General features: G+C 39.0%; 1 protein-coding gene across 1 annotated transcript in view; it reads left to right on the top strand.

The window, feature by feature from the left end:
* The first annotated feature begins 11,552 nt into the window (after positions 1–11,552).
* LOC124426284 (GATA zinc finger domain-containing protein 10-like) overlaps positions 11,553–17,500 on the top strand; it is a 34,117-nt gene continuing 28,169 nt past the window's right edge. Inside the window, exon 1 of the mRNA XM_046967787.1 lies at positions 11,553–12,316. Within this exon, the coding sequence (XP_046823743.1) occupies positions 12,296–12,316 (21 nt within the window). The 5' untranslated portion in view covers positions 11,553–12,295. The remainder of the gene's footprint in view (positions 12,317–17,500) is intronic.

Here is a 17,500-nt window from a genome sequence, read left to right as displayed (position 1 = left end):
TTAAAAGCACGCAGACAGAGAGAGAGAGAGGGAAAGAGAAAGAGAAATAGAATAAAGAAGTTTGTAAACGTTTGTAAAAATTTATATATCAAATACAAAAAGGAAAAAATTGTTGCATGAAATTAGAGAGAGAGAGAGAGAGAGAGAGAGAGAGAGAGAGAGAGAGAGAGAGAGAGAGAGAGAGAGAGAGAGAGAGAGAGAGAGAGAGAGAGAGAGAGAGAGGATAGAGAGGAGGAAAACAATTCTACTGTTCAAGATCAAAGTCCGAAAGTAATAATAACTTTGATCGAGTATTCAAAATGTAATTGAATTAATAATCAAAAGTTTCTCCATTCTTTTTAACTCAACGAAATATACATAGATAGAAAATAATAAATGTGCTTTTAAATGATCATAGATAATATTTTTTTTGACGTAAGATTTATAAGAGATAGATAGATAGATAGATAGAGGGAGAGAGAGAGAGAGAGAGAAAGAGAGAACGTGTTTGAATATATTATCGTTGGAAAAAGTTCTACTGATTTCTGATAGTAAGTTTCTACAATAAAATGAAAGAAGTTGAAAGAAAGAAATAGAGATCAAATGTGTGTGTGTGTGTGTGTGTGTGTAAGAGAGAGAGAGAGAGAGAGAGAAAGAGAGAAAGAAAGATAAAGACAAAGAGAGTCGTATGAACGAGGAAAAGCGAATTCAACAAGTAGAAAGGCGACAGCTGTTGATGAGAAGTGAGAACCCTCTTCGGTCTGGTCCTCTTTCGACCTCCAAGACTATTAAATTCTTTCTACTTTGGATTATTGTCAGTGTCGTGCAAGATCTCGTAGTTATTTAATTATAGTAGAGAGTATCGTAGAAATTTTTACGAAAAAAAAACGAAAATGTGCTTTTTATTATGGCATATACCTATGCATATAGTCATATATATAAATATATATATATATGCGTATATTACATATATATATATATATATATATATATATATATATATATATATATATATATATATATAAGATGCTTGGCATCGATGAGAAACATGCTTTTCATCGCTTCGAAACTTGGAATGCTAACCGAGCAGGCAACCTTGAGCGTTGAGTAGTAGAATGAGGCAAGCGCTTTTTGCAAGATGCAGAAAGTGTCAGAAGACGAAACGAACGTATTCGGTTTTTTATTATTATTAATTATATTATCAATTATATTATTAATTATTATACATTCTAAATATATAAATATTTATTTACAAAAGAAAGAGAGAGAAAGAATAATGTATATTTTATATATGTATATATATATATATATATACATTAAAATGCACTAACAATTATTTTTAATTGAAAAAAAAAGAAATGAATTCAATCACCTGCATTGCTTAAGAAAAAAAATAGAAAAAAAGAAAGACATGTAACCGCAATAACAAAGAGATCGCACCTTCACGATCTTGTGATCACTGTCAAAGATGCCCACGAAACGTCCGGTCGTGCGTCCTTCGCATCGATCGTCTCGATATCGTCAACGGGGCTGACGCGTCGACTACGAAACTTCTGTCACGATTGAAGTCTTTCACGGAAAGGGGGAAAACAGGTGCAACTGATTCGATCGATTCACCTGTTAAACGTCATTTATGAGAATACATACATATGTATATATATATATATATATATATATATATATATATATATACACATATATATAATAAATATATATGTACATGTATGTATGTATGTATGTATGTATGTATGTATGTATGTATGTATGTATGTATGTATGTATGTATGTATGTATATTGCACTGATGTTCAAATCTTATAGATTATGTTATGTATTACATGATGTACATCAAACGAAATATTAATTAATTATATAAGTATGATATATATATATATATATATATATGTACACTAATAGATAATTGCTATGTAGTAGGTAATATATATCTCGAATTATATATCTCGAAATATGTATCTCGAAATTCACATGAGATTCGAATAATATTAACGAATTCAGGAAATTCATTCATAAAGTATTCTATGAAAAAGACAAAAAAGAAAAAAAAAAGAAATAAAGAGCAGTTCATCCCTTCAACTTAAGTTTAGTAAGTAAAAAATTAATCTTTAATAATCCAATTCTTTTTCTTATCCAAACGAAAATGTATATAACGTAAAACCTGTGATATAATTACTATTATTATATATTAGACGTTGCATCGTATATAACATTGTACTTCAGTGACATTAATACTCAGATATGAGATGACGATGAATAAGAAAAGAAAAGAAAAAATTATATGAAACTTAACAGATATAAATACGAGACATATACCAGTTATAAGTTTACGAAGGATATAATTTTAACTATTATCAGACATATAAAATTAATCATCGATCTTACGTATATTATATCGTAATTGATCGTAGAGAGATAATAAAATAAAAAAGAAGAAAAGAAGCAAAAGGAAGAAAAAAACACTTTGATCCTCAAAAGATATGCCCTCTGTCGGTAGAAAGAGCAATCGAGGGCTCTTATGGTTTTCGATCGATACTCCGTCGGTCGATCGTTCGAACGGATTTGTGATTTCCTGGTGGTGCAAAAAATGGGGAGAGAGTAAAAAACAATAGGAAGTGGTAACTATAAACACGTACACACATATATACACGCGAGTATGAGCGCATACACACACACACGCATATATACATGAGCGTATACATATATATAGACAGATATACGCACGTGTATTAATCATAATAATACGAATAGATGTGTTTATGAATGATTAATCTAAACGAATACGAGCATAATAGTAATCGTATAATGACAGTTGTGGCAATTGCGGTGACGGTGATAGCCTATGGCTTATAAATGGTGGAGGAGAGACGGGAGGGAAGGAGGAAAAAAAGTAAAGTGCTTGGAAAAGGGCGCGAGAGTAACAGTCTATCGATTCTTATCATAGAAACGAGGAGAGCACTACCACGTGGGTTTTGACGGATGATAGAGCGTTACTCGTCGCGTCGACGGCGCGCGCAACGAGCATACCGCGTGTCTACGCACATATGTATATATACGTATGTACGTATGTACGTATGTATGTATGTATGTATGTATGTACGAGAAGGAAGTACAAAGAGAGTGAGTGAGAGAGAGAGCGAGAGAGAGAGAGATTGAGAGAGAAAGAGAGAGAGAAGGTGGGAGTCGACGATCGGAGAACGAGGAACGCGAGATATTTGGAGATATTTATAATGCATGGACGCGAGTCAGCACGCGGTGCGACATCGTTCGTAGAGAGGAAAAGAGAGGGAGAGAGAGAGAGAGAGAGAGAGATGAAAACTAGCTATGGATGTTATATGTGGTAGAGTGAAAGAAGGAGTGTGAGAGGGAGGGACGATGAGGAACGTTGGGGCAGGTCGTGCATAAACGGGCCGCCACAGAAGCGGTGGAATTGCTGGTAAACGGAGATAGACGAGTGAGAAAAAGAGAAAGAGAATGAGAATGAGAATGAGAGAGAGAAAGAGAGAGAGAGAGAGAGAGAGAGAGAGAGAAAGAGAGAATAGCACGCGGCACGAAAGAGGATACGCGTGCTGGAGCTCTAAGTTGTTTAATGAGTGAGAAAGAGCGAGAAGGATGGTGACCGGACGAAAAGGAGGAGAAGGAGGGAAAGAGAGATCAGATAGGGATTACGTAATTGGTGTGTATCTGAGAGATTAGTTTTACGACACTTCGGTTCCTGTTACCGGACCTCCTCCTCCACCACCACCACCATCACCACCTCCTCTTCATCCTCCTCGCTAACCCGAGTTCCCCCAAGTCTCTCTCCCACCATAGAGACACGCGAGAGAATACATACACCGCGTGGGCACGCGACCTAACCTACGATCATATATATACATACATACATATATACATATATATATATATATATATGTATACGTACATAGATGTAAACGTAGGTACGTAGATACATAGTAGATACGTACCATACGTAGAACGTTGGAATACATTAATGATCCCAACTGATAGGGCAACGCGATCGCTCGCGTACGGCTGGACTCGAACTTGAGAGCCGTGAAATTTGTCGTAGGTCAAGGCGGGGATCTCCCCTTCCTCTCTTCTCTTCTCTCTCCAGCCTCCTCCCTCGACTCGCATTAATGACCCCGTTTAGGAGTTTATGCGAATACCTCCGAGCGCTCGGAGTCAGAGCCCGCGAGCATGTTTACAGTACCGCCTTCCTTCTATTCTCCATCTCTTTCTTCTTCTCTTTCTTCTTCTTCGTCTCCTTCGTCTCCTCCTTCTTCTTCTTCTTCTTATTCTTATTCTTATTCTTCTTCTTCTTCTTTTTATCTGAGAGGAAGAGAGAAAGAGAGAGAGAGAGAGAGAGAGAGAGAGAGAGAGAGAAAGGGAAAGAAAAAGACATTCTCTCGATTTATGTAAGATCCGATCGCAAAGTTGAGCGTTCGAGAGCAGTGGAACCACTTCGGTCACGGAGGACAACGATAAAAGCGTCGGGTCGGTGAGCTCGTAAATAGAAGGGTGGAAAGAGAGAGAGAGAGAGAGAGAGAGAGAGAGAGAGAGAGAGAGTGGGATGGGTGGGAGGAGGAGGAGGAGGAGGAGCAGAGTCGCGGTCCATTCATGAGTTCGGCCACGGGCAGCAACGTGCTGCAAGAGGAAGAAGAGGAGGAGGAGGAAAAAGAGAAGGAGTCGACTCCGCTCGGTCGTGCGTACACGCTGGAAAAGTCTTTTTCTCCGTGTATTTTACGGGAGGTCAGGGTTAAAGGAGGATGAAAGAAAGATGGAAGTAAGAGGATGAGGAAGAAGGGGTTGGGGAGAAAAAGGGGGAAAGGGTTGAAGGGGCGGGAGGAATTGCTGAGGGCAGACTAACGTTTTATGCGACTACGATTCTCTACAACCGCGCGGTACATCGACCCTCCCTCCCTCCCTCCCTCTCATCCTCCCTTTACGAAAGAGATTAATCGAGAGCGAGTTACAATACCTCTCTGTCTGTCTCTCTCTCTTTCTCTCTCTCTCTCTCTCTCTCTCTCTCTCTCTCTCTTTATTTCTTTTGCTTTTTCATTCTTTCATCCCTTTTCTCATTCCGATCGAAGAACAACGAACGGAAATAAAAAGAATATCTATGTATATAACTACTTTGAATTCTTCGATTGACTTTCCCGCCAGAATTTAATTATGAGATCACGCGACCCCTTTCGCAAAACCCATATCGAACGATACCAATCGAACTTTTCCATTTCATTTGTTACATGAAAACCGTCCCATCCATAGTATATTAACTTCTATACCATTTTTATATAATCCAATCCGAAATACGTAATATTGAATATTAATGGGATATCTAGAAAAGGGAAACAAAAAGGTATATTCGAAGATTGCATTATCGTTCGTATTTACTTACGTAAATAACTTTTAGATAATACGCGTATACGTTTGTTTACTAGGAGAAAGACGAACGGTTTTTGGTTAACGTTGCATTTAACAGAAGATATTTTCCAGATAAAAGAGGAGGAAGAGGAAGAAGAAGAAGAAGAAGAAGAGAAGAAGGAGAGTATGGAGAGCAAAGGAAATCACTTCCGTTGCAATTCTCTCCGTACCATCACCATCACCACCATCACCACTACCACCTACATTACCACCACCGCCACCACCACCGTCTTCCTCTTTTCCCTTTTCCCTCCTCCTTCGCTTCTACCCCTTTACGAGACTTTCAGAGAACGGAAAGAAATTAATAGAGGTAAAGGCTAAACTTCCTGCACCGCGAATAAGGACTTGGCTTGGCGTGGCTCGTAACTTTAAATCCTCTCGGACGAAATTTCCGACGTGCGTCTGCCTCATCTTCTGGGAGAAAAAGAGAAAAAGAGAAAAAGTAAGAAAAGAGAGAGAGAGAGAGAGAGAGAGAAACTTTACGTCTCTTTAAATCTAAAAGGAAAGGGAAACGATATTCTTCTTCCTTTTCTGACTTTCCTGACCTACTGCAAGATTCTCGTGGATGCACCGCCGATCCTTCTCTTTGCATCTTTATATATATATAAAGTATATGCATATATATAATACATATTGAAGTATAAATATATACACAAATATATTGTGTATATATATATACATATATATATGTACATATGTATATATGTATATACCTAAATATATATATATATATATATATATATATATATATACACTTGTATGTATTTATCTAAATACATAATAGTTTCAAGGGCAATGTCACAAATCGAACATCTCGTGTAAATTCTTAGACGATACATCTCTCTTTAAAAGTAGGCGTTACGATAACATAGTTACGTATTATCTTTTTCTTTTTTGATTTCTCTTAACAAGTATTTTAGAGTATAAAATTAGAGATGAGATATACATATGTATATATATATATATATATATATATGGTTTATTATACATTTAGAAAGAGATATATATGCATACGACTGGAAACGTACACTTGGCAAAACTCACGCACTCGTTCGTAGATAGGCTTTGAGCATCGAAAAGACTTTATCGCTGATAAGGACAGCCTTATCGTCGTGCGCGAGCAAAAGATAAGATGCACGAGGTGTGTAAGTACTACCTACGCGCGTATAACCGATTCTCCCGTATGTACATATATTCGAATATATTCACGAGTTCGTTCATTGTTTCTTTCTTTTTTTCTTTCTTTCTTTTTTTCTTTCTTCCTTTCGTCTCTTTTATTAGCGATTAGAACGGAAGGATCTTTGCAAAAAATCATTAACATTACATGCAACAGGAAATCGTTAGGAAGAAGGAAAGAAAGAAAATACAAAAGAAAAAAAAAAGAAAAAAGAGAACAAAAGGAAAACAAAAAAACAAATTAATTCAGAATAAAAGATCCACGAGATAAAATAAATGAAATAAATTCTTTATCGTAGATTCGAAGTAGAGGAGAGGTACTTTGAAAGAAAAGATTTGTCCCATTAGAAAGAGCACAAGGAGATCGTTAGGAAAAAGAAGAAAAAAAGAAGAAAAAAAAAAAAGAAAAGAAAAGAAAAAATAAATAAAAAGGAAAATAAGAAAAAGGATCGTCGAATGTAATTAGAAAAAAAAAAAAAAAAAAAAGAACAAATTTTCGCTTGGACGCGGAAAAAAAACAATGCGCGCGCGCGTGCATACACGCATATAAAAGGAATACTACAAAGGTGTGAATTTGTTGTGTAGTAGACGTTTAAATGTTGACCCGTCGATAAATTAATAATCGAATTAATTGAACGATCGTACGCACACCTATTATGGAAATATCCACGCGCGATATAACGGTGACGCTTAGAGTTAACGCCACGAAACTCGATTATATTCAAAAGGAATCGCGAATGAATTAATTCCTCCTCCCGAACCCCCAATCCCCTCTCCTGTCCTCTGCGCTTAGGACGTTAAGGCGGAAGAGGATATTCGCGGGAATAAGGAGAAGAAGGATCTGATTACCGATCCTTATCGTCATTGCACATTGGAATTCTTAACGAGCTTCCGATCGGTCGCTCCCTATTAATGCAGATCGTCCCTTCCCTGTTTCCGTCTTGTTATCCTTCTTTCTTCTATCCTCTTTCCCTCCAACTCCATTACTACCCATAACCACCTCCCCTCCCCTTCACCTCCGCCCCATACACAATCTGCCTTATTTCTCTTTAATCATTCACTTATTTGTCGTTGTTCTCTCTCACTCTTTCCCCTTCTGTCTCTTCTGTTTCTGTTACTATCTCTGTCTCTTTTTATCGATAATCGCAAAAGGGTCGCATGGACGAATTAGTCGATTAGAGGAACGTGCACCTGTCTCGTGTATATAATTCTCTCTCTCTCTCTCTCTTTCTCTTTCTCTTTTTCTCTTTCTATTTCTCTTTCTCTCTCTCACGCACTCGTGTTCGCTCTTTCCTTCCTTCCTACCTTCCTTCCTTTCTTTTATTTGTTTGTTTGTTTCTTTCTTTCTTTCTTTCTTTCTTTCCTTCTCCCACTTTACACCTTCTTTCGTTCTGTTCGCTCGTATATATAAACAGGTGCTTTTAATTTATGAACCTTAGACGGAATATCTCGATCGTGAATTCTTATCGTTTCATTTTTCCCTTCCCTTCCCTACCCTTTCCTTCACTTTTCTTTCCTATCCATTCCTCTTTCTTTTTCTTTTTCTTTTTCTTTTTCCTTCCTTTTCTTTTCCTTCTTTCGCTCTCTTCTCTTTCCTTTTTTCTTCTTTCTTTCTTTCTTCTCTCTCTATTCCTTTTTATTTTCATCTTTCGTTTCTTCGCTGACTTTTTTCTTATCCCTCTTTTTTTTTCTTTTTCTTTTTCTTCCTTCCCCCTCCCCCTTTTTCTCCCACGTCGTTCAACATCGCGTCGTTAGAAACAGAGAATCGTCGATTTCGTCGTAACCCGCGCGTCTCGTCTCACCTTCCGCGAGCTTCCGATTCGAAGGTGAATCGCGCGTGTAAACAAGCTCTATTCTATCGTGTATATACACACACGAATATATACATTTATATATATAATATATATATATATATATATATATATATAGGATACATACGCGACGATATCGTCATACTCGACGCACTGAGTTTACTTACGACACGAGCCGCATTTCTACGTATTACTACATACATAAATACATAAATATATGCATATACATATATATATGTATGTAAATATATGTATATATGTAAATATAATACATATACTACGTAAATGCATATATATATATATATATATACATATATATATATATATATATACATATATATATATATTAAGTTTATATATATATGTATGTACATATATTTATATATACTTATTTATATATATAATATATATATATTATATATATATTTTATATATCTATCTATATGTACGTATTTTCGAGTCTACTCTGGAGTATCTCAAGTTTTTCCTATTATATAGTACGATCTCTTGATCTTTCTCTCTCTCTCTCTCTCTCTCTCTCTCTCTCCTCAGAATCCCCTACGACTAGTGGCGGGAAAATGGGAAGAGAAGTCGTTTCGATGTCTCGAAATCGAGGCCGGAAGTAGAGTAGGAGGACTCTCTTGGCTTTCGAAGACGCTCGTAAAACGTTCTGCGAGCGGTCTACTTTTACTTACGGCCATTTTCGAGCGGGAAATTTCCTTGGATTTTCCAACATTTTTTTTCTTATTTTTTCTTTTCCGATTTTTCTTTCTCTTTACGGAGCAAAAGAAATAAAAAAAAAAAAAAAGAAAAGAAAAAAAGAAAAAAAAAGAGAGGAAGAAAAAAAGAAAAAAAAAAGAAAAGGGGAAATAAAAAATTGTAATTTTACTTCGCATCGACTCTATATTCCTTCTCTTTCTTTCTTTCTTTCTTTCTTTCTTCCTTCTCTTCTTTCTCTTTTTCTTTATTATGAAATAACACGCAAGAATCTCTCCGTCTCTTTCTCCCTATCTCTCTCTCTCTCTCTCTTTCTCTCTGTCTCTCTAACTCTTTATCTCTCTCTCTCTCTCTCTCTCTCTTTCTTTCTGGTACGGCAAAGCACGAGGCGCGCTCCCCTCGAGGCCGACGTAACTCGGAATGTCGCGGAAAATTCAAAGTATCGCAGATCGGAGTATAAGTGCCCGACGAACTCGCATCGACGTAGCTCGTAGCGAGGTCTTGGATCGCGCTCGAGACGTCCCGTTGACGATCGCCGTTCGACCGACAGAGAATAAAAATGTTGCCAGTGAATTTTCTTAGGCTGTTTGTCGTATAGAAGGTGGCGCGCGAACGAAGCTACGCGAAGCTACGCTCTGCCGTTGGAAGGCTCCGTCGAGCGCTTACAGAGAGAGAGAGAGTGAGAGAGAGAGAGAGAGAGAGAGAGCGAGCGAGCGAGCAAGCAATCGAGAGAGAGAGAGAGAGAAAGAGTGAGAGAGAGAGAGAGAGAGAGAGCGCGAGCGAGACAGTCGAAACGAGCCGAGCGAAGCCGAGTGTTAGCGGGGCGGAGCGAGGCGAGGCGGGGCGTCGAGTCGACCGAAGCGGCGACGAGGTCTTAGTCGAGAGCTAACGCTCTTTGCCTGTTGGTCGTATACAGTCAACTGTCCCAGGACCGTATCTATCGACGCTCGTCGATCTCTACAAAGGATTAATTCTCTTTGCTCCTTCGGGGGAGGACAGAACTCATTTCTCTCTCTCTCTCTTTCTCTCTCTCTCTCTCTCTCTTTCTTTCTTAACTTTCTTCTTTTTTTTTTTTCTCGACAATCTTTCAATCCGTCGGATTTATCTTATCGATCGGACGAGGATCCTTTTGCAAGAAAAATTCTTTTTATTTGTAGGATCGATTTAGGATTTTCCTCCTCTTGTTGCCATTGAAATCGAGCTTTCTTTTTTTTTTTAATTTTTTTCTTTTTTTTTTTTGTTTCATCTAATTGTTCTAATTTTTTTCGTATTTTCTTTCTCGTATCTTTTTTTTTATTGGAAATAATCAATAACGGACTTTAATAAATACAAGAGACTCGGGCGTCGAACGCTCGGGATTAAATAATGCACTTCCTTTTACAGAAAATATTGAAAGGTATATAAACAATCGGGGAATATTCAATATTAATTATACAGTTAATTTACGAGGCGTGAATAGAGCTCGCCCATCCGCTTAAACGAAATCTCCCATTCGAACGCGGACAATATGTGCCGTTCGACGTGTACAATAGAGTTTTATATGTAATTTATTAAAAGCCGAAACTCTTGTGGACGATGGATAATGTCGGTGGTGAAACGTCGACGTTAAGAAATATTCTTGTACGTTCGTTCACAATCTCGACTCAACCGAAAACACAATATACTAGCAGAAAGGGAAAGTATTTTTAAAGACTAAGTAAAAGTTTCGAAAGGATCTTTCTTTCTTTCTTTTTCTTTTTTTTTTTCCCCCCGTATTTTTTGGCAGTACAACGTTACTCCGTTTTCCGGAATTATCCTTAGAACGAGATATAATAAGAGCTATCATCTCGTCATCGAAGGCACGGGGCCACGGAGTCTCCGAGTATAGTCATTAGAATTTTACTACCTTAGCCGATGATAACGGGAGCCCTTTCCGTGGACGAACGTTTCATTCACAAAGAACGTTGATCGATTCACGTGATAGAAGATAATACTTCGTGTATATGTACGCGCACGTGTCCACCTATCGTTTAAAAATTATTTCGAGATAAATGTATCTCGAAGTACGAAACTATGGCAGTGATCAGAAAGGAGGAGAAAAAAAAAGAAAAAAAGAAAAAGAAAAATAAGAAGAAAAGTCAATGAAAGTTATGATGAATTCGTGTTTCATGAAGAAAAAAAAATAAATTTTTTAGTATATAGGAACGAGAAGGATCACTCGTAGATCCCGATTCTCGATCACGAGTGATACGTAAAAGAGACAGGGAAGAACATTGGATACGTATGATATATAAATGGGTAAACGTTAACTAGAATCGACTAGTATAAATACACGGGGCACCGAGATACGATAGATACGGTATTGCCGGCCGTAGCGAAGTGCAGGTGGGCCGAGCTATGGCGGAAACGAACGAAGCCTTACTCGGGGGAAAACCGAGCGGCGGCACTCGGCCGAGGACTGTTTTGTCAGAGTACCTCAGTAATGCTTTGCATGGCCAGCTAGCCGCAACTCGGCTCTTGTCGCTGAGTCTCGCGTCGTATTTATCGTTCACTCGGTGTGACATCGTGTTGTGTGATTATGTATTACTACGATACGAAGGGACGTGAGTAACGAGAAAGTAGAGGACCTTATATATATATATATGTATATATATATGTATATATATATACATATAATAATTCTTAACGCTAAGCACTGTGTGTGACGCGACATATATTTCGGGCGTGGATCAAATTTCGTTTCGGACGAGCGCTCGAACGCGAGTGTCCGTCGTTCGTCGAAGAAAGGAAGAGGAAGAAAGAAATAAAAAAAAAAAAGGGAAGAAAAGAAGAAAGAAAAAAGATCTTGTGTTAAACGGAGATAAAGATAGACAGACAGATAGATAGATATATAGATAAATAGATAGATAGGTAGATAGATAGATATATAGATAGATATATAGATAGATAGATAGAGAGATAGAGAGACAGTGGGACAGCTTGCTCGATACGTTGCTGCGTGTGAGAAAATAAGGATAGAAAGAAGAGAAGAGAAGCCGGATCGTGGACGGCAGCGACGCTCGCTGCGGCCCTGGTGGAATCTCGATTCCACCCCAAACGTGTTTCCTCACTTGAGAACCGAGCTACCATCCGAGACAAACTGTGTATGGTGCACGAGCGAATCAAGATGCTGTCGTCGGTGCCAGCGAAATAATAATGTGGTGCGACGTTGGTCAGGTGAGTGTCGTGCAAGAATAATCTTGGTTTTATAACATTCTTCTTCTGCTTCGTCGTCGTCGTCTTCGTCGTTGTCGTTGTCGTTGTCGTTGTCTTCGTCGTCGTCATCGTCGTCGTCGTCGTTGTCGTCGTCGTCGTCGTCGTCTTCCTTGTCGTCTTCCTTGTCGTCTTCCTTGTCGTCTTCCTTGTCGTCTTCCTTGTCGTCTCATCTTCGTCATCGTTGTTACCGTCATCGTCGTCACCATCACCGTCGTCGTCGTCGTCGTCGTCATCGTCGTCGTCGTCGTCGTCGTCGTCCATCGTGACCAGTAAGCTCGGTCTACGTTCCTACGATTCCTCTTCTCTCTTCCTCCGAAACTGACTTTTTCGAGGTTATTGCAACCGCGAGACAGAGAGAGAGAGAGAGAGAGAGAGAGAGAGAGAGAGAGAAAGAAAGAAAGAGAGAGAGAAAAAGAGAGAGAGAGAGAGAGAGAGAGAGAGGAACGGCGACCGTCGCTGGTCGATCGCCGACGGCGAGACTCGAGAACGACTTCCTTCCTATACTTATTCTCGCCATCTTTTTTATAAAAATTTTTCAAATGTAACACTCGAAAATCTTTAAACTCAATCATTTTAATTCTCTTTTTTTCTCCCTCCCTCCCTCTCTCTCTCTCTCTCTCTCTCTCTCTCTCTCTCTCTTTCTTTCTTTCTCTTTTTCTTTCTCATTTACTTTCGTTCGCGTTTCGATAAAAGAAGACGATAAATCAAAGACGAAAGAAAAATTTCAGATAAATTGTATCGTTCGTATAAAGAAAAGAAAATCTTAATAAAATATTTTCATGCTTTGAAATTTTCAACGTTATGGCGATCCTCGTATATTAATCTTCTTCATTCGTTAGATCTCTTTCTTTCTCTCTCTCTCTCTCTCTCTCTCTCACTCTATTTCATCTATTTCATATAAGAGAGATAGAGAGAGGGGGAGGTGGGGGGGGTTGAAAGGAGGAGAGAACAAAGTACGTATATAAATCCAGACGCAATTCTATTCTTTGTAAAAAAAAAAAAAAAAAAAAAAAAAGAAAAAAAAAAGAAAAAAGTAGATAGATTTTATATTCCGTAATGGTAATGTAACGTCGAAAAAGAAACTAGAACAACGGGCCACGTTTTGATTTGATTTGCGAGAGAGAAACGGCGAGCGCGTAAACAACACATCGTAGTCCGAGTGTCAGATTTGACGCGTGGTAACCTCGTGTTCGGTAGTTTGAATTCGAAGCGATCCCGCGTTTCCTTGGCCTGGGGCTGTTGGGGTGGCGCGGAGGAGAGGAGGTGGATGAGAGGTAGGTGCATGAAGAGGAGGAGGAGGAGGAGGAGGAGTTAGGAGGTAGAACGGCGACAGCGACGATGACGGTGGCTGCGATGATAACGTAGAGTGAAGGAGGGATGAGAGAGTCCATGCGTACGTATTTCTCTGTGTGCGCATATATATATATATATATATATATATATATATATATATTCACATTTATTTCCATATATATATATATATATATATCTATCTATGCATGTGTGTATACGTATACTGCTGTTATGTGTATATATATATATATATATAATATATACGTGTATTATAAGTTGCGCTCGCACGTTCAACACTGAGGAAGGCGCAAGCAAGAGGTGGGGAGTGCGCTGTGTGAGGTGACTATGGCAGAGCGACGCTGGGTCGTGGGTCGCCGTTTGGCCGCTAGGTGGGGATAAAGTAGCAGCGCGTAAGAGAGAAAGAGATATCTGCCTAGAGGCAGCCGCCTCCTCTTCTCTTTTACTTGGCCACCGGCGCCGTTGAGAAAACGCTCGTTCGTTTCTACGAGCTCTGCTCTGCTCTGCTCTGCTATACTCATGTTATGTTATGTTATGTTATGCTATGCTATGCTATGCTATGCTGTGCAATGCTGCTGTACTTAGCTGGTGGAGGTGGCAATGGAGGTGGGCACGTTTATGACCAACCACCGAAGGGGCAGCGTAGTCATGGTTACTACGACGACAACAATCCGAATCCTCTTTTTTTTCTTTCTCTCTCTCTCTCTCTCTCTCTCTCTCTTTCTATATATATATGTATATATATATATATATATATATATTTATTTATGTATTTAGTAATCTCTATTTTTTATTTCTATCTCTTATAGAGATATTTTTAGGAATATGTACATATTTTTTTAATGCTCGTCCTTTTTTTTTGTCTCAAACAAGACTCGTATTATCTTCTCTCTCTCTCTCTCTCTCTCTCTCTCTCTCTCTCTCTATCTCTCTCTCTCTCTTTCTCTCTCTTTCTCTATATATTTTGTCTTTTTTTTCTTTCATCTATTTCTTTTTCTTCTTTTTCTTTCCTTTTTTTTTATATTTTATTATATATATATATAAGAATATTTTTAAGCGATAAAGATAATCGTGTCCAACATGAAATACTCGGGGATCAATCCTTTCCGTCGCGTCAGCTATCGAAATACGATGCCCGCGCAAAGTTCGATTCTACAGTCGTTCGCTTCCTGCAACTCGATTTAACACGTCCTACGAAAAATAATCTATTCGTTTGGTAGAAGAAATAATATGTGTGTGTGTGTGTGGCATATACTTTTTTTTTTTTTTTTTTTTTTTTTGTCAAAAGCAAACAATGATACTTTTTCGAAGCAATCTTATTTTTTTGATTTTAACTCAGATACGCGCGTAAACAATTTTATTCGTGGTTTGTTTGTATGTATGTGTGTGTATTAATTCATGAAAAAAGTATACGCGTGTGGAAGGCGTTACGTAAGAGAATCATTGGAGGACTAAAAGGCAGGACGAAATTGATGAAAGTTTCGAAGGATCTCTAGTATATATAGTGATATATATATATGTATGTATGTATGTATGTATGTATGTATGTATGTATGTATATATATGTATATATATGTATATACATATATTCGACTATCGGACGCGCGCGCGCAAGAGAGAGAGAGAGATAGAGAGAGAGAAGGAAGATAGTTCTGCCGACGAACTAATACTGCATTCGCATTGATCGGAGAGGGAGAGAGTTAGGTAGGGAGAGGAATTGTTAGCCGACGGTTCACCGATTGTCAGTAGAAATTCTCAACGTGGAGTAAGAAGTATTAGTTCCAAAGTTGTTTCTAATAGCAGCAATGACGGGGGGGGGGAGTCGGTTAGAGAGGAGAAATGTAATCCGTTCAATTTTTCTCAAAGGACATCATCGAGTTAACATAACTTCATTTATCGTCCGCCAATTCTTTACCATATGGTATTATGTTACATCGTTTAAGGTGGTGGGATGGGGTGGGGGACGGAGAAAGAAAAAAGAAACAGAAAAAAAAAATCGTAAGGTCAGGGCTTGTTATATCAGAAAATTTTGTTTCGCCGGTAAACCATTATTCGTGGAGACAAATAAATGCGTATTATAACGCGACGTTCGCCTTCGAAAACTTTCCGACGGTCGGCTTCTACGATCTTCTTCTTCCTTCACAACGATATCTGTCTATTTCGTTTCTTCGAAGACGTTCTTTTAAGATCGTCTTTCTTTATTTATTTCTAAATCATTTGATAAAGAACGATACGACAATGTGTAATTAGATTCATTGATGCTAATAGACGTGACATATTTTTCATCGTGAAAATATTTTCGAAATCGTAGAAATCGAAAGAGAGAGAGAGAGAGAGAGAGAGAGAGAGAGAGAGAGAGAGAGAGAGAGAAGTACTCTCGTTGAAAGAGAGATCTCGAAAATGCTACGTACAATATTCGAAAAGTTATATATTTACATAGGTTTCGAGTGTCGCTAGTGCTTCATCGTTTTGTAGTACGCTCATTGATACACACACACACACACACACACACACACACATACACACGTGTATATATACGTAAAAGCTATGTATCGTACGCATCGTCCATTTTCGAGAGATAATCGTCGAAAAGCGTGTGCTAAAGTAGCTACGAGGATGGATAAATAAAACGAAATAGTACGAAACTCGGGCGCTACCGTGCGCGTTTTTCGTTATCGTGCAAAATATTGTCCTCTGTTGTTCGTCGTTCGTAGAAGGACGAGGACGAGGACGAGGACGAGAATGACGAGGTCGACGAGGACGATCAGAAGGGAAGAGGAGGAGAAGATGGAACGTGAATCGACCGTTTAAAACGTATCGTCGAGTTATGTGTTATCGTTGGTTTTAACACGTTGCTGCTCAAACGACAGGGACGTGTCCGTCGAGTTATCGGTGTGCGGCAATCTGTCAATAGGCTTCTCCCATTCATAAATTCGGTGCGGGTGTGCTGCCGCATAGTTTCGCCGCGAAAAGCACGTGGCGCAATGGCCTGCTGGAGAGGAGGCCGTTTCTACTCTCTCTCTCTCTCTCTCTGTGCTACCCCCTTTCCCTCCCCTTACCCCCCATGGTACGACCCCCTTTATCCACCCCTTCTTCTCGTTCGTTGGTCCATTCTCTCCTGTACGTTACATCACAATGACTGAAACCGACTAGTCTCTCTCTCTCCCTCTCTCTCTCTCTCTCTATCTCTCTATCTATCTATCTATCTCTATCTATCTGCCTATTTCTCTCTCTCTCTCTCTCTTTCTCCGTTTGTATGTATAAGTAGCGTATAATCGACACGTACAATTTAACAGTATAAGAACCCATCACTAGCGGCACTTCTCTCCGTTGATGCGTAAAAGCTAAAAAAAGAATCAAAGTACACCATGAATCGTGATAACGGTACGTTCGTACGTATATGTATGTATGTATGTATGTATTTACGTATGTACGTACGTGTAGCCGGCGACGGCGACAACGACGGCGACGACGACGACAGCAAACGACGGCAACGACGACGAGGACGACGACGACGACGACGACGACGACGACGACGACGACGACAACAACCGTCGTCTTATCGTCGAAGGCAAAGAAGAAAAAGCAAGAAACCGCGAGAAACCCGTGGTTGGTAACCGTTAGGAATAGCGTAGGTAGCATGTGACACGTGCCTACGCACACGCTTCAGCTCGAAAAAAGGAGGAGATATCGATAACACTTAGCTTCCGCACACTTCTCTTCTATGGATTTTTAAATGAACCAAAGAGAAAGAGAGAGGGGGTAAGGGTATACACTTTGCGGTAGGTTAAGGTTAAACATACAATAAAACGATCATCGATGTACATATATAAT

This window comes from Vespa crabro, chromosome 8 (assembly GCF_910589235.1).
Source record: "Vespa crabro chromosome 8, iyVesCrab1.2, whole genome shotgun sequence".
In the NCBI taxonomy this organism is placed as follows: domain Eukaryota; kingdom Metazoa; phylum Arthropoda; class Insecta; order Hymenoptera; family Vespidae; genus Vespa; species Vespa crabro.
Note: the sequence above shows the minus strand (reverse complement) of the source record. Positions and strands in the feature narration are given on the sequence as shown.